The following is a 24,104-nucleotide window of genomic DNA, read 5'->3' as shown; positions in this document are numbered from 1 at the left end:
GGCCCCATGGTCAGGATCTCTGTCTTTGAAGATGGTGCTCTGACCCCATGATCAGGATCTCTGTCTTTGGAGATGGTCCTCTGGCCCCATGATCAGGATCTTTGTCTTTGAAGGTGGTCCTCTGGCCCCATGGTCAGGATCTCTGTCTTTGAAGATGGTGCTCTGACCCCATGATCAGGATCTCTGTCTTTGAAGTATTTGAGCAGATCCCATTATTAAGAATCTATTGTAGAGCATGGGAAAGCAATGCGGTAGTATTGTGTGTTCAGCAGTATGGAGCCCAGCAGAAAGGCAGAGCAAGATGATAGTGCATGCTTGTTCCTGTGCTCAGCTGGTGGGCAGCTGCTCACTACTCTGTTAGTGGATTCAGCCCCTCGCTCTATATTGACTCGTATTCTATGGGATGTGAGATCTGCGAAGTCACTACCGATTCCAGAGATATAACAGAGTAAGCGAGGCTATGCAAGGGAAGGTAGTTTTCCAAGAATTCAGGATTAGTATTTATTTTTTACGATGCAGTGTTAATTTTTGTAAGGCAACTTATTTTTAAAGTTTGTTGGGTAGGTGTGGGTGATAAAGAGGGGCAGTTTTGTAAGTCTCGGATTGGTCGCTGTAGCATAGGGGGGCTTGAAATCTTTGGACTTTGAAATGTATGGGTTGCGAACGTTGTAAAGTTGTTGGAAGAGTGAACTTCGCAAGCTTTGTTTTACAAGTTGAGTTTCTGAGAGAGCCATAAGCAATGATAATAGTGATGAGTGTGGAGTATGTATCATTACTGGCGGGCATCCGGTTCTCAAGGAGGAGTTGGGATCAGGCATATAATTGCTTGCTGAGGTGTCTCCAATCCCATCTTAAACATCTCTTTGGAGGAGTTTACTGATCTTGATACAGTCGTCGGTAAGTAAAACTATTTACCTATAATGCAAGTTGGTTTTGAATCCACGATTATGAGCCCTGCAGTATGTGAGGTGTCACGGGTCATAATGAGGACGCAGGCACAATGTTCACATTTCCACTGATTATTTATTACATTATCAGAATAATGCCTATCCCTATTGCTATGACGGTATTCCCTGCCTGTATAAATGATTAAGGTGCTCGTCTGTTGTCAGAAAGTCTCCAAACAAAAATAGTCCGCTGTCTGAAAACTAGTACTACCTGACCCTACCACTATTCTAACCAACTAAATAAAGTCAGGAGAATGACTTCCTTCTCATGACTGTCTCTTCACAAAGCATTTCTTCTTCACTCCAAAGTTCTTTTAGTAGGTTATTTTTCCGTATAATGCCTATTTTTCCCCCACTGTCGCAGGATACTTTCGTTGGTGGATTTTAATGCATGAGTCTCTTGGAGCATAGCGATATGTGGGTGATGTCTGTTAATGTAAGCGCCTACTTTGCTGGCTTTCGTGCTGTTGCTTAACCCACGGATATTCCAGGAGAGCAGTTTTAGTTTAAGCCCCCTGGGTGTACTAGTTTTCTGCGCCATTTCTGTATGTCATACAAGAGCTTGGGAGAGTGGGTTTTCTCGTAGTGGAGGACAGCAGGTGAAACCGTGAGTGCAATTTTACCGATGGTTAAGCCAACTGAACATCGTGCCTGGTGCCCAACAGGGGCTTCCTGCAGCGTTAACGTAGTGTTCGAACAGTGGAACAGTCCCCTGTTGCCCGTACCCATCCCCTCCCACACCATCATGCCCAACTTGATGATGAACCCTTTTACCTAACTTGTGGATGTTCCCAAAGAAGGGGACGAGTGCAGCAACTCTGCTTCGAGGTCGGGCGCATCTCATCCGGCATTGTTAAAGGATGGAGGGCAGAGGAGCTCCCCCTGCTTCATCCTTTTTCCAGCATTTACAGTGACCAGCATAGGCTGGCCATGACTGCGGCTGGGACCAATGAGTAGGAACACAGGTTATACAGGTTGTTGCAAGTCGTTCTGGTCAAGTTCCCGTCTCCCCGGCGGGAGGGGTATTGAGGCTTCCATGTAGGCCAAAGCTGTTGCAGGAGATTCGAAAAAGTTTGCTCTTCCAGCATGTTGTATACAAAGTTTTGCCGGAAAGAGAAGGGCGTAGGGGACCTGTCTCAATCGTAGCTGGCGCTTGACAACTTCGTAGGATCGTCTTTGAGTCTGGACCCCTGCAGAGAAGTCCGGGTATATATGGATGTTGTCGTTACCAAGCCTCAGGGGTCCTATCTCTCTTGCCAGTTTGAGGATGGCGTCCCTGTCCCTGTAGTTCAACAGTTTGTCAATCACTGTGCAGGGAGGAGCCCCTGGTCTGTGTGGCGGAGCGAGAGAGCGGTGTGCCCGCTCAACGAGGAACTGGGGTGAAAGTGCCTTCTCCCCAAGGAGAGATTACAAAAGGTCTTCGATCCGGGACTCCATCGGACCTTTGCAGGCCGAATATGCGGATGTTGTTCCGTCTGGACCGGGATTCCAAATTGTCGCACTTATCACAGAGTTTATTGATTTCCCCTCTAAGGAGTGCAATGTCCTGGGTGTTTTGCCGAGTAGTCTTCATTTGTGCCAATTCTGCTTTCAGCTTCTGTGATTCTGGCACTTTCCTTGTCTAGGCGAGTATTTAGGGAGCCTACCGTGGAGACAATGTCATCAAGTTTGACATTAATGGCCAGGAATCCATTTTGAACTGTTGTCAGCAGGTGATCAAATTTCGTATCTTCTGCATTCAGGGGTGAGGCCGGAGATTGAGGATCCGGGCCTTCGGGAGATGATTGTGAGCTAGTAAAGGAGTCCATCGGCCCCGTCTTCCTAGTTTTGCCCGCGTTTTTTCCAGGCATTGTGGAGGTGGAGAAACGGCCTGGGCCTGATGGTATGAGAGGGCCGCGTGATAAAGTGTGGTGGAGGACGGGTCAGGAGAGCGCAAGGTCCGCAGGGATCCCGGTGTACATAAAACGTCAGTTGTTCCAAGATGGTGTGCTCCGTGGCGTAAGCGGGGCGATGACCGCCAGAACCGACAGGTGAGAATTTTCACTGTGTAGTTTGATGGTAGAGGCTCCGAGCCAGATGAAGCGGAACACAGCGTGACCCGGGGGGTCGCCTGCTGTGTCCGTCAGGGGCAGCCCCAGGATATGTATGATTTGGATCAGAGAGCCTTACACGTGCCTCGCGCCAGCCCGGTCCCACGCAGCTCTCACCTCGGGGACGAGGAACGGGAACAGGGACGTCCGATCCAGGCTGCCGGGCCGCCACCCGGGACGTGCCCCGGGCTGCCGCGGAGATCCGTCGGTGGCCTGTGTCAGGACGCACGGGTGATCGTGCCAGCCACATGCGAAGGGCCCGGAAGCCGGCAGCCGGGCTCCGGGGAGGCACGGGCGTAGCAACGAGGGGTCCGAGGAGGCCTCGTCGCGAGCACTTTCCACAGTGGGAGGGACGTTGCAGGGCACTCTATGCCGGGCAGAGCACAGTATGCCCAGAGAATGTGTGGTGCGATGTATCGTGGCCGCAGTCCGCCAGTCTCGCTCCGCCCACTGTGAGGCCCGGTGTAGGAGGGAGCCGCGGCGCCCTCGTAGAGTCTTGTGGAGCTGCCAAGCGGCTCGGGTCCGTGGCCTCAAGGTCCACCAGGGTTCCCAGGCTTGGGAAGTCGGATTTCGGCCGGGATTTCGCCTGCAAGTTCAGGATTTTCTCCGGGAACAGCGTGGGTAGCTTACAAGGTTCAATGCAGTCTGGAAAAAAGGGATAATTCGATCAGGATTCATGCCGGAGAGGAGCTCCTCACTCAAGCGGCCATCTTGTTGCACAGCAGCGCCCCCTTTCCTAGTAGTAGGCTATTTTTAAGTAGTATCTCGTCATCTTTGTACCAGTTCTTGTAACTCCTTCAGTAGGTTTTTGGGTTTATTCTCTTTTCTCGGACACTGCTCAATTGATACCCTTTTGTCATTTGTCCTATCCTTTGGTCCAGGCTGCGATGCGTTTTGGATTCCTTTGGCATATATTTTCTTAGCTGGGACAGGGTTTCTTTGCGATTAATGTTCTCCCTCTCCTGAGGTAGCTTACTTAGCGTTTCTCCATAACGGGTTCTACTGGCCTTCACTTTGGACTCCTAGGATTCTCTTTCTGATATGCTCAACTCTACACTTCTTGCTTTATGGGATATTTTTCCCTATTCCCAGGGTATTTGTATCCAATGCTTAATCGTCTCTCTTATGGGTTTATTTGTGATTCTCTTCTCACATTGTTACAATTCCATTTTATTGCCTTTCTATTCCATATCTCGTCAATTTCATGGGAACGAGTTTTTCCAGTTGTATAACGATTACCTGGCGGCCTCTCTGGTTCTTCCGTTCTCCCCATTATCTCTGGGTTGCCAGTGAAATGTCCCAGCACGGCACAACCGGCATGACCGGCACTCGCTCAAGTTCTCCTCTTTGGCTCCGGTGTGCTCTCTCTTGAACTCTGTTAGCATCCCGCTCTTGGTCTTCTCTGCGGCCAGATATGGCTGCAGGTTACTGGACACCTCGCTGTTCGCTCAGCATGGTGGTTTCGGCAACATTGGATGGGCGCACTGCCCACCATGAAGCTGTGTGGTCACGCCACCACCAGAACCTCGATTCCCATCTCCTCAGCTCTCCATTGTGGGTGAACGTTGGCCCGCCAGCGTTTCACTCTCACGTTCAGACCACTTTTGAAAGTCGCAGGCTCTGCCGCTCTCCTTGGCTCCACCTCTCTCGGCTGTCACGCTGTCAGGGGGCTTTGCCTGCTTAGGCCCTCTCTCTGCTTCGCCTCTCCTCGGCGTATCCTCCTTTTCCAGTCTACTCATCTCAGTTAAATTGAGGTTTCTCCTCAAAGAGACAGATTCTCTTTCCTGTTTTTGATGACATATTGTGGCCTTTTCTTCAGGCAAATCTCTAGATTTCATACTGTTCTTCATATCTGATAGTGCCATATATTCCATTAATGTGAATGACTTGTCCCCAAATGGGGAGTCTCTCCCGGTGAGGTCCCACTAGCCTTAACCCCTAGGGAGGGTGTTGTAGGGCGGGCTCACCTCCCTCGTCTCAAAGGTGGGACACAGGACACGTTTCCCGGATTGATCACATAGGTCCGTATTTACCTGACACAGCCCCCCTTTCCTTGCTGTTTAAATTGCCCAAGTTCATTGTGCACCAGGTTTTTATTCTGCTGGTGCTTTTCTTTTTATGTAGTGTTGCCTGTATCCTTGGTAACCGTGCACACTTATCTCGGCAGTGATGGCCATTTCATTTAGCTATGTGAAGCTGATGGATTTTACAAAGTTCTTTGAATTAAGTTTGTTTAGTTTTCATGTTGTTGAGGAGAGGGCAGCTGCGTAGCAATTGGTATAGATTTAGTGCCAGACTCTCTTTTTAATGATTAAGTTCAATTGGATTGGATCTTACCAAGATAGCGATGTGCAGTTTGATAGTTTTAATATGGGGACTGGTGGCGACAAGAAGTTAAGAATTTGGCCCTTTGAATGGGTTGGTTTCTTAACTTGCCGAGCATGGTGAAGGATCTAAACAAGGGCAGTGAAGGGCCCCCAGCTATCGAAGGTGTGTCTCTTTCGTGCAAAGTCTCTTGCTTCAGAGGGCCTGATAGGCCATTAACAATAGAACAAAAGTTCCTTCTGCTAATCTTCACGTCAGGTGATTAGTCTTCACCCTTGGATCACCCTCATCCGGGCTCCTATCCTTCTCTCAACGTTAGCCTCCTTCAATCGTGCTCAGACCAACCACTCACTGGCATCCCTCAGTTGGGTTCACATTTGCTTCCACAATGTGCCAAAGATTTTCGACTGTACAAGGGGTTTGGCTTGACCTTCGTATGACCGCTTTGACTCCTCACGCCGGCCTCCCCTAAGACCTCTTGGTACTTGTAGTTTCTACAACAACTGAAGACTTTTGACCATGCACAGGATTTAACATAATCTGCTGCAGGACCACTTCGATTTCTCAGTTCAACACATTCTCCTTGTTCAGGAGCGAGGCACCAGTCAGAGTCCTTCAAATGAACGCCCACGTGGAGACGGACCACTCTAACTCTGATACCAATTTGGCTTTCCAAAGAACTTTGTACATTAGTCGTCTTTCTTCTTACAATGTTGCTTTTCACAACCCTGAGCCCAACAGAGTCCAGTCTATTATCACCTCTTTCCAACTCACCGGCTGTGCCGAACTCTGTTGGCTTCTCCTGCCTCTAGAGTCAAAGACGGTACCACAATGGCAATCGCTTCTCCCTGCTCTGGCTATCGGTGTGGAAGTGTCCCATGTACCGCTGGCATCCATCGCAACATTCACCAGCTGCAAATCTGGTTTTACGTTTCCCTTCTTGGAGGCTCCGTGGGTCTGGGTTGAAAAGGGCAAGCGCAATTCCATCGTTCTCGTCCTTTCAGGTCTCGCCGCCTTTTCCCTTTGTTTGAACTGCCGTCCTGGAATTGCTGCTTCCTCATGCGTTTGGTGTTGCTTACGAATGTGCCATCATGCTCCGCCTTTTATCCCTATGGGGAAAGGGAAGGGAAGTCAGGTGTGTGTAATTATCAGCAATTGCCTAACTCTGCCTGACCCGTGTGTTGGGACATGTCAGGTATACAGGTCTGGTGTTAGTCCATTGTCTGTCATGATAACCGGTCTGTGAGAAAGTGTTTGTGTCAAGAAATGGTGGAGGGTTGAGTTTCTAGATATCCTACGGGTTAGGATGGGGAAAGGTGTCGTAAGGAAGGGGGTGCCGCGTCTCTCCCTTCAGACTCCCACTTCCACTCCCTGAAGACCCTCACTCAGGTGATCCTCCCCCACTGGTCCACCGTTCAGGAACTGGATCCAATAGCAATGGCTATATCCTTGCCACCTGGATGACAGATCCCCGGGGACTAGCGAATGAGACACCTTCAGGTTACTCACAACTGACCGGTAGTTTGTGAGCTTGCAACTCGGTTGATCTTGCCATTTCCAAAGAAGGAGGTTTCAACTAAGGGAAAGAGGGAGGAACTAAGCTCTTTGGGCCCTAAGGGTGTGTGATGTGAAGAATATGTTGGAATACCCGTGCCGTCAACCCTCATTCACGCACTACATTCCCTCGAACTCTCATGAATTCTCTTGCTCACACAAAATATTGTCATTATTTTATGAATCTTCAACTGGAGAGGAATTACGCTGGGTTCAGGTCCCCTAACAAGTGCCCAATTCAGGCTGTCAGGGACACGGTGTCCAATGTGAGCAGGGTGCAAATGCCCTCATGCTTTTTATATGAAGTGTCATTTGAATGCAGTTGCTTAGAAGGGGGATGACTGAAAGAGGTGTGGTCAATAGCGGCTATCACAGATGTATGCATGTGCCACAGCTCACCTCCTCCCTTTGCTCCTCAGGAATGGGTTCATATACCCCAGTGTTTCCTGACTTTGTTGTTATTCCTTTCTGCTAATTTAGGCTTCCTTTATTTTACTTTCTCCCTGAATCTCTTCATCTGGCAATGAACCCTTACATCTTTGCTTCTGGTATACCTCAGTGTTTCCTTGCTGTCTTCATCTTGCAGTGCACTCCTCCATCTTTGCTTCTTGTATGCCTCAGTGTGTCCTGGCTGTATCCATCTTGCAGTGCACCCCTCCATCTTTTCTTCTTGCATGCCTCAGTGTTTCCTGGCTGTATCCATCTTGCAGTGTACCTCCGTCTTTGATTGTTGTATACCTCAGTTTTTCCTGGCTGTCTTCATCTTGCAGTCCACCCCTCCATCTTTGCATATTGTATACCTCAGTGTTTCCTGGCTGTCTTCATCTTTCAATGTACCCCTGCCTTTGATTGTTGTATACCTCAGTGTGTCCTGGCTGTCTTCATCTTGCAGTGCACTCCTTCATCTTTGCTACTTGTGTGCCTCAGTGTTTCGTGGCTGTCTTCATCTTTCAGTGTACCCCTGTCTTTGATTGTTGCATACCTCAGTGTGTCCTGGCTGTCTTCATCTTGCAGTGCACCCCTCTATCTTTTCTTCTTGTATGCCTCAGTGTTTCCTGGCTGTCTTCATCTTGCAGTGCACCCCCTTCTTTGCTTTCTGTATTTCCTGGCTGTCTCCATCTTGCAGTGTAACCCCTTCCTTGCTTCCTGTATGCCTCAGTGTTTCCTGGCTATCCTCATCTTGCAGTGTACCCCCTTCTTTGCTTCCTGTATGCTTCAGTGTTTCTGTACCCCCTTCTTTGCTTCCTGTATACCTCAGTGTTTCCCGGCTGTCTTCATATTGCAGTCCACCCCTCTATTAAGTTTGTTTCGTTTTCATGTTCTTGAGGAGAGGGCAGCTGCGTAGCAATTGGTATGGATTTACTGCCAGACTTTCTTTTTAATGATTAAGTTCAATTGGATTGGATCTTACCAAGATAGCGATGTGCAGTTTGATAGTTTTAATATGGGGACTGGTGGGAACAAGAAGTTAAGAATTTGGCCCTTTCATTGATTGATTGATTGATTGATATTTTATTTCTATCGCGCTCGTACACAAGTGTTTCAGAGTGCGACAGTGCAAGGGAGGGGAACAGGGGAGTACAAAACAGCGATCTTACTAGGCCTTGTGACATTGAGAACGCGCAAGTGCATGGGAGAGGTGAGAAGGGAAAAATGCATGGAAGGAGAGAGAGGTGGAAAGTGCGAAGCAGAGGAGAAACCGATAACAATAAATAAATAATAAAGGCAACAAACAGTGGTAATGCAGCCAGTAATTTGCAAGTGCTAGGTTTGAGGTAGCAGACAGGGTAGGTCTGATAAGTGCAGGAAGAAAAAAAGGGGCTTTATGGGTACAGATACAGACCCCAGTGCAAGGGGTGGCCCGGAGGCAGTGTGGGAGGGTGGCAGGATGAGCAGGTACCTGGGCCCAAAAGACAGAGGGTGGCCAGGTGCACGGTGCCAAGAGAGAACAGATCCGCTTGGGAGAGGGGAAGCGAAGGCAGAAGAGAAGAGGAAGGTCTTGAGGTGCTTCCAGAACCGGAGCTGGTTCTCCTCAAGTTTTAGAGTGGCAGGGAGGCTGTTTCAGAGGGAGGCCCCAGCCGAAGACAGATCTACCCCCAGCTCGTTTCTTAGAAAAATGACTGACCCTGAGTGAGTTGGAGGTAGAGGAGCGAAGAGCTTGAGAGGGGGAAGGTATTTGCAGAGGGAGAGCTGAAGGTATTTTGGACCCAGGCCTCAGAAAGCCTTGTGGACAATGCAGAGGGTTTTGAATGTAATCCTTGCATCCACTGGGAGCCAGTGGAGAGATTTCAGAGCTGGAGAGATACGATCCCAGGGCTTGAGGCCAAGGACAAGTCTCGCAGTCCTGTTCTGGATTAGTTGCAGAGGGCAGAGAGTAGAGGCAGGTAGATTTAGAAAGAGGTTGTTACAATAGTCCAAGCTAGAGAGAAGCAGAGCTTGAGATACCATGAGCTTCTGGGGGAAGGAGAGGAAAGGCAGAGTACCTCTGAGGAGGTGCAGTCGGAAATATGACTTTTTAGAGACCTCAGAAATGTGGGCAGAGAAGGAAAGGGTGGAGTCAAAGATGACCCCAAGGTTCTTAGCCTCGCAGGTGGGGATAGGAGGAGGGCCAAGGGAGGCCGGCCGGCCAGAGAGTGAGGGGAAAGGATGGTGAAGGTGTGCCGAAGAGGAGGATCTCTGTTTTGCTGGCATTCAGACAAAGATCATTGGTGGCACACCAATCTTGAATGCCAGTTAGACAATCAGAGATGAGAGAGGGAGAGGAGGTGGCAGAGGGCAGCCTGAAAATGAGTTGAATGTCGTCAGCGTAGCACTGGAAATTTGACCAGAAAATGGCAATGCAGTGGGCGAGATTTGCCAGGTATTGGTTGAAAAGCCAGGGCGAGAGGTTAGACCCCTGGGGAACACCACAGGTAGAGAGGAAGATAGATGAAAGGAAGGACCCAAGTTGGACCTGGGAGGGTCGAACTGAATGGGTTGGTTGAATGGGTTGGTTTCTTAACTTGCTGAGCGTGGTGAAGGATCTAAACAAGGGCAGTGAAGGGCCCCCAGCTATCGAAGGTGTGTCTCTTTCATGCAAAGTCTATTTGCTTCTTGTATGCCTTAGTGTGTCCTGGCTGTCTTCGTCTTGTAGTGCACCCCCTTCTTTGCTTTGTGTATACCTGTGTTTCCTTGCTTTCTCCATCTTGTAGTGTACCCCCATCTTTGATTGTTGTATGCCTCAGTGTTTCCTGGCTGTCTTCATCTTGTAGTGCACCCCCTTCTTTGCTTCCTGTGTACCTGTGTTTCCTGGCTATCTTCATCTTGCAGTGTACCCCCTTCTTTGCTTCCTGTATACCTCTGTGTTTCCTGGCTGTCTCCATCTTGCAGTGTACCCCCATCTTTGATTGTTGTATGCCTCAGTGTTTCCTGGCTGTCTTCATCTTGCAGTGTACCCCCTTCTTTGCTTCCTGTATGCCTCATTGTTTCCTGGCCATCTTCATCTTGCAGTGTACCCCCTTCTTTGCTTCCTTTATACCTCTGTGTTTCCTGGCTGTCTCCATCTTGCAATGTACCTCCGTATTTGATTGTTGTATGTCTCAGTGTTTCCTGGCTGTCTTCATCTTGCAGTGTACCCCCTTCTTTGCTTCCTGTATGCCTCAGTGTTTCCTGGCCATCTTCATCTTGCAGTGTACCCCCTTCTTTGCTTCCTGTATACCTCAGTGTTTCCTGGCTGTCTCCATCTTGCACTGCACTCCTCCATATTTGCTTCTTGTATATCTCAGTGTGTCCTGCCTGTAGCAATCTTGCAGAGTACCCCCATCTTTGATTGTTGTATACCCCTGTGCTTCCTGACTGTCTCCATCTTACAGTGCACCCATACATCTTTCTTCTTGTTTGCCTCAGTGTTTCCTGGATGTCTCCATCTTGCAGTGTACCCCAGTGTTTCCTGGCTGTCATCATCTTGCAGTGTACCCCTCCATCTTTGCTTCTTGTTTCCTGGATGTCTCCATCTTTCAGTGCATCCCTCCATCTTTGCTTCTTGTTTGCCTCATTGTTTCCTGGCGGCTGTCTTCATCTTGCAGTGCACCCCTCCATCTTTTCATCTTGTATGCCTCTGTGTTTCCTGGTTATCTTCATCTTGCAGTGTACTCCCTTCTTTGCTTCTTGTATACCTCTGTGTTTTCTGGCTGTCTCATTATTCCTGTCTGTTTAGGTTTGCATGACTTATTCTGCATAGTTTTATGCTTTTCTTCATACATGTCATCCTATCCTTGTCATGGCTTTTTTTTTATTCCTCAATGTTTCTGGTCTCTCTTCTTGGCTTTACCTTTACATTAGGGATTTTTCATGCATTCTTCCGTGTTGTCAGTCTGATATCTTTTTGTTTTTTAATCTCTAGGGTGAAGAAACAAATTTTGAGTACCTGACCTACTCACTTCACTCTGCACCCGTTACTGGGCTGGGCATTTGTATCCGGAAGCCGCTTGTTGCTACATGTTCCTTGGACCGCTCTGTGCGCATCTGGAACTTTGAGACCAAGTAAGACTCAGTGTCCTCCTCCCTCTTTGCCAAGACCAAGCTTAGCTCAGGGACTCCTCTTTCTTTAGGCCAACACATGATGAGCATGTCTCCCTAGCCCTCCTGACCTCCTCCCGATGGCCTGCTGACCGTCTCCCTGTCCTCCTGACCTCCTCCCTATGGCCTACTGACCATCTCCCTGGCCCTCCTGACCTCCTCTCGACGGCCTCCTGGCCATCTCCCTAGCCCTCCTGACCTCCTCCCGATGGCCTCCTGGCCATTTCCCTAGCCCTCTTGACCTCCTCCTGATGGCCTTCTGGCTGTCTCCCTAGCCCTCCTGAGCTCCTTCTGATGGCCTCCTGGCTGTCTCCCTAGCCCTTCTGACCCCCTTCCTACGGGCTGCTGACCATCTCCTTAGCCCTCCTGACCTCCTCCCTACAGCCCGCTGACCGTCACCCTAGCCCTCCTGACCTCCTCCCGATGGCTTTCTGGCCGTCTCCCTCGCCCTCCTGACCTCCTCCCTACGGCCTGCTGAACGTCTCCCTTGCCCTCCTGACCTCCTCCCGATGGCCTCCTGGCCATCTCCCTAGCCCTCCTGACCTACTCCCTATGGCCTCCTGACCGTGTCCCTGGCCCTCCTGACCTCCTCGCTATGGCCTCCTGGCAGTCTTCCTAGCCCTCCTGACCTCCTCCCTTTGGCCTCCTGGCCGTCTCTTTAGCCCTTCTAACCTCCTCCCTATGGCCTCCTGGCCGTCTCTTTAGCCCTCCTAACCAACTCCCTATGGCCTCCTGACCGTCTCCCTAGCCCTCCTGACTTCCTTCCTATGGCCTGCTAACCGTCTCCCTAGCCCTCCTGACCTCCTCCCTATGGCCTCCCTCTTCCTCCAAGCCAAGTAATCCCAGCTGTTCCTCCTTCCTCCTCTCCTTCCTTTTTCTCCAGGTTAATTAAGACTCCGCATTTTTCCTTTCTTCACTCCCTCTTCTTCAAGACTATCAATCCAAGTTTGATCACTTAGCTCCACTCTCTTTAGTCTAAGTTTGACTCAGTATTTCCTCTCTGCCAACTGCTTATTAAGGAGTAGGCACGCCATTACACTCCTCCTGCCATCTTTCTTTATCCAGTTCCTATCCCTGTACCTGCCTTCACCTATGCCTTCCTTCTATCCTGAGTTCATTGTAGGCCACAGTGATTCTATCTCATCCCTTTTTCTATTACCCCTGGCTTTGTTTGGCGGTACATGCCTTCCTTCTATCCTGAGTTCATGGTAGGCCACGGTGATTCTATCTCCTCCCCTTTTCTATCACCCCAGGCTGTGATTGGCGGTACATGCCTTCCTTCTATCCTGAGATCATGGTAGGCCACAGTGATTCTATCTCCTCCCTTTTTCTATTACCCCTGGCTGTGTTTGGCGGTACAGGCCTTCCTTCTATCCTGAGATCATGGTAGGCCATGGTGATTCTATCTCCTCCCCTTTTCTATTACCCCAGGCTGTGATTGGCGGTACATGCCTTCCTTGTGCCTCCTTTCACCTTCTATTGCTCTAGCAGAAGTGGCAATCTGCAGTGCCTGACACTTGTCCTCCCTTTCCACCAGACTGAGTTGAGTTGAGCTGAGTAAGTTCATGGTCAGGTGCACTGACCGGTGAGCTTGGTTACCCTATGGGATCCGCCCCTCTTTACCTGGTGTCCATTCTCTTTTGGTGCCTGCGATGCCTGACACTCAGGTTTTCCTAACAGACGTCTTTTGTGTGTACTCTTTGATTAACAGTAACCTGGAGTTATATAAGGAGTACCAGGAGGAAGCCTACTCGATCGCACTGCACCCCACGGGGCTCTGCATTCTAGTGGGATTTTCAGACAAGTTGCGCTTGATGAACCTGCTGATCGATGATATCCGGGTCATCAAAGAGTTTACCGTCCGAGGATGTCGAGAGGTGAGGACTTGAAGAGAATTCATGGGTGCTGTGGACCTGTTGGGTCCAGATTGGGGCCTTGTAACGTGTAACATGAACTTATAAATGAGATACAATGACTACTACCCTGCGGGAGTACAGGTATGAGTCGTGGCTAGAACTCCTACTGGGCCCCACATTACTCCTAAACCAGCAGTGACCCCAATTATAAAGGTTAACCTAGGCACAGCCCCACGGATATTACTCATTGACCTCTTCAAGGTGGCATAGGCCAAGGGAAGACCCTACTCTCTGGATAGAAACCAAAGAACAAGAGTACTGCCATACCAAAATAAAAGACTGTCCAACCGAGGTACTACAAAAAGAGAACACACGGATCAAATACACTGTAGCCCACCCCTGCAAGGAAAACACAGAGAATGCGCACTTTGGAAGAAAAGGGGGCATTCTGGCAAGGCCCACTGCCAACCTCCATATGCAATCACCACTTTGCATGCATGTCTTGCCCACCACGTTCACAAGCTGCAATTTCTCTGTCATGTTTTAGGCCTCTTCATAGCGAAGGTAAATGAAATCCCTGTCTTTTACACACAACATATAATCTACTGGCTGGATTAGAAACGATGAGATAGGGGTGTATGTAGAGGTTGTTGGAAGGAGGCTATCCCTTTGACACTCTGTGAGAACCCTGTTTTGCAGGTGAAACTACTGCTGGCTTTGCTTGCCGTACCTCTGCCTCTAAACTGTGCCCACCTGCATCCATTAATCCTCCACAAACATAAGTGGCCGAAACTGCTGCTCGAGTCACTGAAAGTGAGAGGGTGTTAGTGGCTATCGGGAGGTTTGCTGCCATCAACGCCATCTCTGGGTGGTGGAAGCCCCCTCACATTCTCTTTCCAGTTATCCAGAGTAGTAGAGAAATACGCTTTGCTTGACTGCATTTGCAAGCGAGAAAATTGCTTTGTCGTTTCAGAGATGGGGGAGAACAGCAGTAAGCCAGCCCCCGCCATCCACAAGCAGGTTGTGCACTACCCAAAATTCCATGTTTCAGGGAATCCCAAATCCACCTAGAGACCATTCTCTGACCAGGCTGATTACAGCCAATGGGCTACCACTAGGGCCAAATATGAAAATGGGGCAGGCCAGGCCGCCACAAAATGAAGTTGGAGATGTGGGAACGTTTTGCTTCCATCAGGGGTTCTAAATAGGGGCTTGGTGTGCTCTGCACCTGGGAGTTTTAACCAATTTTACAGGCCCAATGTTCTTTAAAATGTCCCATTACCCACAAACTACCCAAAAAAGGTCCTCATGGCACTACTCCATTTGCTATGTAAAGTCATTCTGTTCTGCACATAGGCGGCCGCTGTGTTGTGGAATTTCTGGTAGTGTGGTGTCTTGGGGTGTTAAGGTCCCGTGCTGGTCACACTACCTTTTCATTCCTTTTTGTCTTCCCTGGGAAGCGTTGGCGTAGCAGTTGGCTTTTGTGTTTCTAAGGGGGGGAGAAGTGTAGTAATCTGCTTTCAGGTTAGGTGGGTGTGTGTCATTCCTACTTGGAATGTGTATGTAGAATGTTGGTTTGCAGGGTTCGGTGAGTGACGGTTGGGAGTGAGAGTGAAGAGTGAGCTGAGAAGATGGGTGTGGGGGTGAGCCCGGTGTTTTTTCCTTGTCATCTCGTGTCCCCTACCATCCCTGTGTCTTGAGGAAGAGTACTGGACATGGACAATAAAGGAACCTGTAACTTACCTGAAGTACTGGAGGTCCACATTTTTACACAGTCTCCACCTCTCCTATTCCCTCCCAAGCCCATTACACAGCACTGGCTTCTCACTTCAGCACTAAATCTCAGGACATCCTGTCCAGTCTCTCCTCTTCCTCTCCATCTACCACTGCTGGCCCCTCTCCGGCCATCTCTCCTTCTCCTTTCTCCTCCTTCCCTGTGTTCACTCCCGACAATGTTTCTCGACAAGCCCAATTTATGAAAGTCTCGCCAAAGCAGACGCTTCCCTGCTCCTCCAGAACCATCAAGGACCACATCGACACCCTCGCTCCAGCCTTGGCTGATTTCTGCAATCACTCTTTTGCCACTGGAACCTTCCCTTGCCCCCTAAAGCACTCCTTTGCGAACCCCTCCTCAAGAAGCCCTCTGCCGATCCTTCCTTTCCGTCAAACTATCGCCCGATCTCTATCACTCGTTTCCTGGGCAAACTCCCGGAAAAGCTGTCCATCTCCCAGCTTCCTCTCCATGGTGAATCTGTTGGTTGTCTTCATGACCATCAGTCTGGTTTTAGAGCAGCCGTAAGAACGGAAACTGCTCGTCAGAACACCCGTGAAGATCTACTCTCTAATCCCGACTAGCCTTCCTTCTGTCCTCATCCTTCTTGATTTCCGTCTGCTTTCGATACTGTCAACCACGCCTTCAGATCAATCATCACTGTGGCAACCTGGGCATCACGGGTCAGGCCCTAGCATGGTTGAGCTCCTTTCTATCCAATTGACCCTCCCAGATCCAACTTGGGTCCTTTCCCTCTCCCACCTTTCTCTCTACATGTGGTGTTCCCCCGGGTTCTAACCGCTCCCATTGGCTCTTCAACCATTACTTGGCTCCTCTGGCCCACCTCATCTCATCTTCTGTTCTAACTTTCAGTATTATGCTGATGACACTGAGCTCTCCTTCAGGCTCCCTCAGCCTCCTCTGATCTGTCACTCATTCCTGACTGTCTATTCGCAATTCAGAAATGGTGTGCCTCCAACGGTCTCTGCCTTAGTGCCAGTAAGATTGAGATCCTTCTCATTGGGACCCCTGCTCCCACTTTCCCTCTTGCACTTTGGCTGCCCAACCTGGGCCCTCTACCTGCACCTTCCTGTGAGGCAAAGAACCTTGGTGTCATCTTCTACTCCACCCTCTCCTTATCTCCTCACAACCCTCACATCTCTAAGAAGTCACACTACCAGCTGCACCTGCTCAACGGTATTGTTCCTTTTCTCACTTTCCCCCAGAAGCTCACTGTCTCCAGAGCTCTGGTTCTCTCAAGGCTGGACTACTGCAACAGCCTTTTTCTAAATCTGCCGGCCTCTACTCTTCGCCCTTTGACACTAATCCAGAACAGGACTGAGAGACTTGTCTTTGGCCTTAAGCCCAAGTATCATATCTCTCCAGCCCTGAAATCTCTCCACTGGCTCCCGGTGGCTGTAAGGATCAAGTTCAGGACCCTCTGCATTGTCCACAAGGCTTTCTGGGGCCAGGACCACACTACATCCACTCTCTCTTCCTAAGCGTGTTCCTGCTTGAGCCCTCTTCTCATCCACCTCCAACTCTCTGAGGGTCAGATGCTTCTCCATGCAGAGAGTGGGGGTAGATCTCTGTCCTCAGCTGGTGCCTCCCTCTGGAACAGCCTCCCTGCCTCTCTCAAACTTGAGCGGGACCACTTAAGGTTCTGGAAGCAACTAAAGACCTTCCTTTTTTTTTATTTTTTTTAAATGTAATGTTATTTGGTTGGAAACAACCTTTAACATATAGATATTACAACATTTTACAAAGAATTACAATCTTTAATGTTATAAAATGGTAAACATCAATCACCAGTTTCATAAAACAGTTAATCATATCATAGGAACATTTGCTTAAATATGATACACGTTGTACTAAGTATTTTGACTATTAACATCAATTTAAATGATAAAGATATCCTTCATTCAACCTTCTATCATCGCACCACAATAAGTGTATAATTCTTAATTTAGTCCAAGATCATTAATTAGTGTTTTATTACATTAGACCTGAGATTCAGTCTTGAGTGCCAGGGAGGTAATGAAGTTACACACCGCTAAGACTGTTGAGGTTGTGTGCCCTCATAAACAGTTGGACCAATTACTTTCTGCTTCGCACATGATCTCTTTGCCAAAGAATAGTTTTTTTTAATAAAATTCCACCTGTGCCCATGAAGAGCCAGGCAATAGTTTAATTTAGTTTATTTTATTTATTTATAGTGCGCACCACACCCAGAGGTATCTGGGCGCATTAAAAAGATATGCAGTTTCATACTTACACACAGAAAATATACAATAGGCAGCAGAAGAAAAGCTAGATGTTTTAATGTCTCACATTCGGAGGCGATCTTACAGAAACACCACATCTCATCATTTTTAATGACCCTGTGTCTTGCTACGATTTGTTTTGTTTTACATAAATTCAGCCGAAACGTTAGAAAACCATGTCTAATGGATTTGGCTGGATATATAGAAAGGAAGGGGGCCAAAGTTCTGAGCTTCTTATGGTCGAATTGAAGGTGATTAAGTTAGGGATATAAATGGAATTTACTAATAGTTACAATCCAGTCTGACTCAAATAGTATTTTTTAGTATGCATTGGGTTATCCCTCAGGTCCTATACAAAGGTACTCAGTTTGGTTAAAAGTTTAATATAAAAAGAGTGGACTTCTCGAAGCCATGTGCTTCCCTGGGCCTCAAGTATAGTATTCAAATCTTCAAATAGGGATGCCATAGAGGGAAACAATATTTTGCTTATAAGTGTTAACATTTTCCAAATAGCCCCAGCACGTAGTGACATAATGCCAAGGTCATACCTGATAGCATCAATTGGTATACAGTTAGGCAGCTGAAGCACTCTCCGCCAAATCAAGCCCTTTCAAGGTGGGTAAATAATCTAAAAGTACTAATGGATAGATCTCAGCCCCATACATTCGTAGAACCTTAGGACTGGCTTTAAAGTATATCTGCCGTATTTCTGATCAACCTTTACCAATTGATTAGTCAAGTTGTGGTAACGTTCCATCAACCATTCAAACAGGCTGACGTGGCTTGATTTGGAGGATAGAAAGAAACCCAAATACACGAGTGAATCGACCTTCTCAATTACCTTCTCATCAATTTTCCATTGATAAGAGGTCTTTTTTTGAGACTTTATACACTGCATAGTTTTTTTGATTTGTTTGGACTTACACTTATCACATGTTTATTCATGTAAATTGTAAACGCATTCAGTAGTCTTTGCAAACCGACAGCCAAAAGGGTCTAAATTGTTAGATTTTGGGTGAAATAAAGGTGGCTGGTTCTAGTTGCTCGTGGATATCTGAAAGATACAGATTGAATAGACTTGCAGCCAATACACACCCTTGCCTAACGCCACGAAAAGTTGGAATTAGTCGTGACAGTGCCCCACGATGGTCCAGACGTACTTGGATTTTGGAGGAGTAACGCCAATTATTAAACGCAGCAAACCGTCTGGAATGCCCCACAACTGTAATTTAGACCATAATAATGTCCGATCAACTGCATCAAAAGCGGAGGACAAATCAATGGAGGTGATGTATAGATTTTTATATATTGCCTCCCCGGCGAGCCGTTGTACAGTGTTGACCACTGCACCATTGAGAGATGTACTGAGATTTCGCCAGAAACCTGTCTGCCATTTCTGTAACCTACCAACCTCACAAGGCCATGTTTCTAGATGAGACAGCAAGATGCATGAAAACACCTTGCTGTAGGCATCAAGAATGGCAATTGGTCTATAGTTAAGAGGGGAGGTGCGATCTCCCTTCTTATAAATAGGTATAAGGTGTGCAAGCAACCAATTATCAGGAAAGGAGCCTGGGTCGACTATGTTAACAAAAAGCCTCGACAGCGTACTGACCGAAGCATCCGGATTCATCTTGAATAGTATGTTTGCGGGATTATTCGGCCCTGGGGCCCGGGAAGAACTGATTTTTTTGTAATTATATATAAAACAATGTCGTGACCAGACATGCATGTTGCCATTTTCGCTTGGTTATCCAAGTCTAAGGGAATTATCTCATGATCGATGGAGGGTTTAGCATATATTTTTTCAAAGTGGGAATCCCCAACACTTTCTGCAACAGCATTAATTTGATGATATATTTGGGATTAATCTTCAGAATGCTTGAGGGTCTCAAGGATAGCCTCTGAATCATTGAGGGTTCTCTTCACACGATTCTGCCACAGCCAGTTCTTATATGGTTGAGAAAGGGATTTAATTAGGGGTTTCTTTTCTGCATATGATAAAGCAGATCTTTTCCATACCATCCTACTCAGATTCTTTAACTTACGCTTACGTGCTGCCACCTCTACATTGTATTTGTGCCTAAACATTTGTTGGTTTATGTGCACCGGGTTTCGCACCTTTGAATGGTGAGGCTCAGTTAGATCATGTGAGAAGACCTCAAAATCATGTGCAGTGAATGTATGATACCTCCACTCCTCCACTCCTCAGTGGCAGAGGACATGAACCTCCACTCCTCAGTGGCAGAGGACATGAACCTCCACTCCTCAGTGGCAGAGGACATGAACCTCCACTCCTCAGTGGCAGAGGACATGAACCTCCACTCCTCAGTGGCAGAGGACATGAACCTCCACTCCTCAGCGATCCTTTCTAGAGTTTTGATGACTTTAGTCATTAAAGAGCAGCTCATTGATAGACGATTACCTGCAATGTTAGTGTTTAGATCTACAGGGCCCAATTTCTCATCACCATTTGATGTCTGTCCCATGCAGATTTTTGCCACCAACATTGAATGATCGTTCAGTGGGGTAGGAGTAATGTTTGACTCGCTACAAAAATCGAACAGCCATCCTACAGCAAAGGCATAATCTATTGTGGAATGGACCCCCCCCATTAGACCAAGTGGTTTGGGGGGGAATATCTCCTTTTACTGTCCTGTTTAATAGGGTCAGGCCTAGACCACGAAGGCAGTTCCAACCATTGACTCCCATTGTGTTGTTTGTGAGAGGAGGCGATGTGGGAACCATACAGTTCATGCCTGTAGTTTGAGTGAGACATTCACAGTTCAAATCGCCCACAACAAGAATTTGCCCAACCCCAAACTCCTCCCTCAACAGCTGATACCAGATGGTCCAAAATGTCTTGGAGCCATAAAGTTTTCTCATGCCAACAGATATTAACAATAAGAATATTCACCATCACAGTATGTAGTAATTGTACGTCCGTTACCAAGACACCAAAATTCGAACTGATAGATGACACCACAGTAAGCCACTTATCCGATTTCACTAGGGTGAGTAGTCGACCATGGTCCCCTTGTCGGGCTGACTGAAACAACACCGCAAAATCATCAAAGGAGGGTGGATACATCAACCATGTCTCCCTGAGACATATCACCATGCGTAACATCAATCCTCCCCCAACACTGGATTCAGTGAAAGGTTTAGTGTGGCCTCTTGTGTTCCAAGGTAGTATTGACCATGTAACATCTAAGGTTTCTGAGCTATCATAGGCAAGGGGATTATTTGTTAGTCGTCGCATTGAACAATTATGACCAATCTTGAGTTTCGTCAGAGTTCCTCATTATTCTCTTCAATGATTCAATTTCATCTTGGTTAGTATTAGGTTCTTCTTGCATATCTAAATCACTATCATCAAAATAAGGAGAAAGATCAAAACCATACATTCTGAGAGGGTCTCAGGCTTGTAATACTAGATCGTAAACGGGTTTAGAGTTTAAGAAGACAACACATCTATCAGTCCTGTACCTTTCATAAAAGAAGACCCTTCCAATGTCTCTGGGAAGTAAGGGAAATATGTTTGTCCTGTTCTGAGTTAAACAATTATTTTCTTGTATCACACTTTCAATTAATAGTCTATTAAGGTTAGGTACTTTATTCTGTGTTATATTTTGTTTTTCCTGTCCAAAGTCCCTTCTATTCAGTGACCCTGGACCCAATGGGCAACGCTTTGGGGGGACATATGACAAAGCACGCTGCGAGCATGTAATTCATCGGTAGATATTTGTTTAGGAGCTCCAGTAGTTTGGCGATCTTCTCTGGATAAGGCTCTTAGAGATGACATATATTGGTTACAGGCTGCTGTAAGTTTAATATTCCCCACTGACTGTGGTACTGGTATTTCATAATAACCGGCCCTGCCAATGGGGGGTTTGAGCCAAGTTGAATTTGTGACTCGGAGGACTTCTGCAGGAAGTTGCAGGATGCTCATTATTTGACTGCTATCCAGGACCTATAGTTTTTAAGATATTTGAGAGAACTGATTTAACCAGTGGTTGGGACAAGCTTTCTTGTATGAGTTTCCATTAGAATGACTGGGATGAGTAGAGATAGCCTCATTCTGGATGCTCTGGGCCCAGCTATATCATCTAGAGAAACGACTTCCATGTTCTTCCCTAGGGGGGCAGTCACTTTCACTGGTGCCAGAAGAGTTTTCCAACCTCTAATAACAAGTCCTTTTCTTTTGTCTGCATATGAATAGATGAAGTCTTGCAACAATCGGCAGTGCTGGATGGTACCTCAGGGCAGACGGGATATATGATCCTGGTTATGTTGGCAGCTTTAGATGTTTGGTCAGCAGCGGTGTTAATAGCCTGCACATAAGGAACTGACATGTGTGCAGCAGTTTGGCCTTGTCCTGCTTGCTGCTTTTGTGAGAGATTTTGATTAAATAAGTCTTTCACCGTCATGTGTAGCTTGAGATTCTCAATATTTAAATAGCAGAGATTCGAGGAGTATTGCGTTCGATTTGGTTTCAAGTTTTAAACCCTCATATAAGCGCTCAAAAATGCATTATACCTGGTTTATTTCTATCCATGAATTTGAACCTCTGTGTTTGAAGTGGATGGAATGTCGGACTGCCTTGCAGGTTTACAGGAAGATAATGTGTGGAGCGAGGGGATTGAAGAGTCCATGTCAAGCACATAACACAGTTGGGGATCTGGTGGGGGGGGGGGGGAATCGTCCCAACTGTGTGCCTCGAGGGAAGAGATGTTATCTTCAAGCTCTATTTGTGACCTTGATATACTATTAGTTCCTAGCAATGGAGCCAACATTTCTTTATTTCCAATGCGTCCCGATCCCAGACCAGTTCTGATGGTCCGTTTCCCTTTAGATGGAAAAAAGGCTTCAATTGCCATGGGACAAGATTTTGTTTTCTGGTCTGTGGGATCCTCCAGGACTATGGCCAGAGGTGCCTCTGTCTCACTTATCACTGGCTTTCTTTTTGCTTCTGTTCGCGCTCTCTCTCTCTCTCTTGCTCACGCTCTTGCTCGGTCTCTCTCTCTTTCTCCCTCCCTCGCTCTCTCTCTCTCTCTCTCTCTCTCTCTCTCTCTCTCTCTCTCTCTCTTTCTCTCTCTTTCTCTCTTTCTCTCTTTCTCTTTCTCTCGCTCTCTCTCTCTCTCTCTCTCTCTCTCTCCCTCTCTATCTCTCTCTCTCTCTCTCTCTCTCTCTCTCTCTCTTTCTCTCTTTCTCTCCTGTCTGCTGAACTAACTGGTTACCTGGCCACCCACTGAACCTCACAGGCACCAAGCTCCTGCTCGACCAGTAGCCCCTCTCACTGCCTCCAGGCCGCCCACCCACTTAGGAACTGTATCTGCAACCCTACAGTCCCCTGCCTCTCTGTACTTACTTGATTCACCACCCTGACAACACTCACCGTGTCTTGCCACTGCACTCTTCCGACGCCCCATCCCCTCTGGCAGGCACTTCACCTCTTCCCTCCCTCTCACACTTGCATGATCTGAATGGCACAAGACCAGATAAGATGGTTTGTTTTGTCCGCCCTCTGTCTACACTTCCTTGTCTTGTTGCGCCTTGCAACACTTGTGTACAGGCGTGTTATAAATGACTTATATCCTTTTAGAGAGGGAGGGGAACTGAGTCTACTGTTGAACCCTCTACGCCCCTTGAACCAGATCTGGCCCCCTTATCCGTTGAAAGAATGGGGGCATATGATCGGAAAGGGCACCCCAGGGCACAAGTCACTAGCAGAACCTCTGGTCTCTGTGGCTTTGGCAGATCGCCACATGCTGATGAGAGAGCATGTCTTGCAGAGGGAGAACATTAGGTCCTTTTGGCATCGGCACAGGAGCATTCCCACAATCTTACCTAGCATAAGATCTTCTCTTCTCAGGGCAGGTGGCACCAGAAGATGACTACGTATTCATTGATAGACCGGAAATCTGTGAGCCTACCAGTGGTTCACCACGTGAACACCTATGCCCAACAGAGTGGCACTCCATGACGAGAAGCGGCTCCTCAGCACAAACAAAGGAACACCCAGCAACTTGCCCAAAGTGGAAAGTTGGGTGTCTTGCTCCCTATAGGCTGATCAATCAGAAGGATGCTAAAGCGCCTTTAGTTTGTGTCATTGAATATCCTAACAATCTCTTTATTTGTCTTATTATACAGGCGAGACTTTCCTTTAACACCATTGGCCTTGGTAACCAAGCAAAGTGATTTTCAGGAGTTGGGAGAATCTGTCAAACACTGGAATGTTTTATGATGAGCTTCTCCTTCGGTCTCTCTCTCTCTCTCTCTCTCTCTCTCTCCGGCCCTCTCTCTCTCTCCCCCCCCCCCTCTCTCTCTCTCTCTCTCTCTCCCCCTGGCCCTATCTCTCTCTCTCTCTCTCTCTCTCTCTCTCTCTCTCTCTCTCTCCCCCTCTATCTCTCTCTCGCCCCCTCTCTCTCGCTCTCTCTCTCTCTCTCACTCTCTCCCTCTCTCTCTCTCCCCCTCTCTCTCTGTCTCTCTCTGTCTCTCTCTCTCTCTCTCTCTCTCCCTCCCTCCCTCTCTCTCTCTCTCTCTCCCTTTCTCTCCCTCTCTCTGTCTCCCTCTCTCTCCCCTCTCTCTCCCTCTCTCTCTCTCCCTCTATCTCCCCCTCTCTCTCTCTATGCTCTCTCTCTCTCTATGTCTCTCTCTCTCTCTCTCTCTCTCTCTCTCTCTCTCTCTCTCTCTCACTTTACACCATCAGAACGTATGGAGTCCTCCCCCTCATTATG

The 24,104-nt window shown here is 47.8% G+C and overlaps 1 protein-coding gene across 1 annotated transcript in view; it reads left to right on the top strand.

Annotated features, from left to right (window-relative positions):
• The window catches only part of CFAP57 (cilia and flagella associated protein 57), a 348,360-nt gene that overhangs the window by 131,396 nt on the left and 192,860 nt on the right, over positions 1 to 24,104 (top strand). The window contains exons 7-8 of the mRNA XM_069642449.1: positions 11,298 to 11,437; positions 13,185 to 13,350. Coding sequence (XP_069498550.1) covers positions 11,298 to 11,437; positions 13,185 to 13,350 — 306 coding nt within the window. The remainder of the gene's footprint in view (positions 1 to 11,297; positions 11,438 to 13,184; positions 13,351 to 24,104) is intronic.

Source organism: Ambystoma mexicanum, chromosome 1q, assembly GCF_040938575.1.
Source record: "Ambystoma mexicanum isolate Mex_15411 chromosome 1q, UKY_AmexF1_1, whole genome shotgun sequence".
Classification (NCBI taxonomy): domain Eukaryota; kingdom Metazoa; phylum Chordata; class Amphibia; order Caudata; family Ambystomatidae; genus Ambystoma; species Ambystoma mexicanum.
This window is presented reverse-complemented; position numbering and strand designations above follow the sequence as displayed.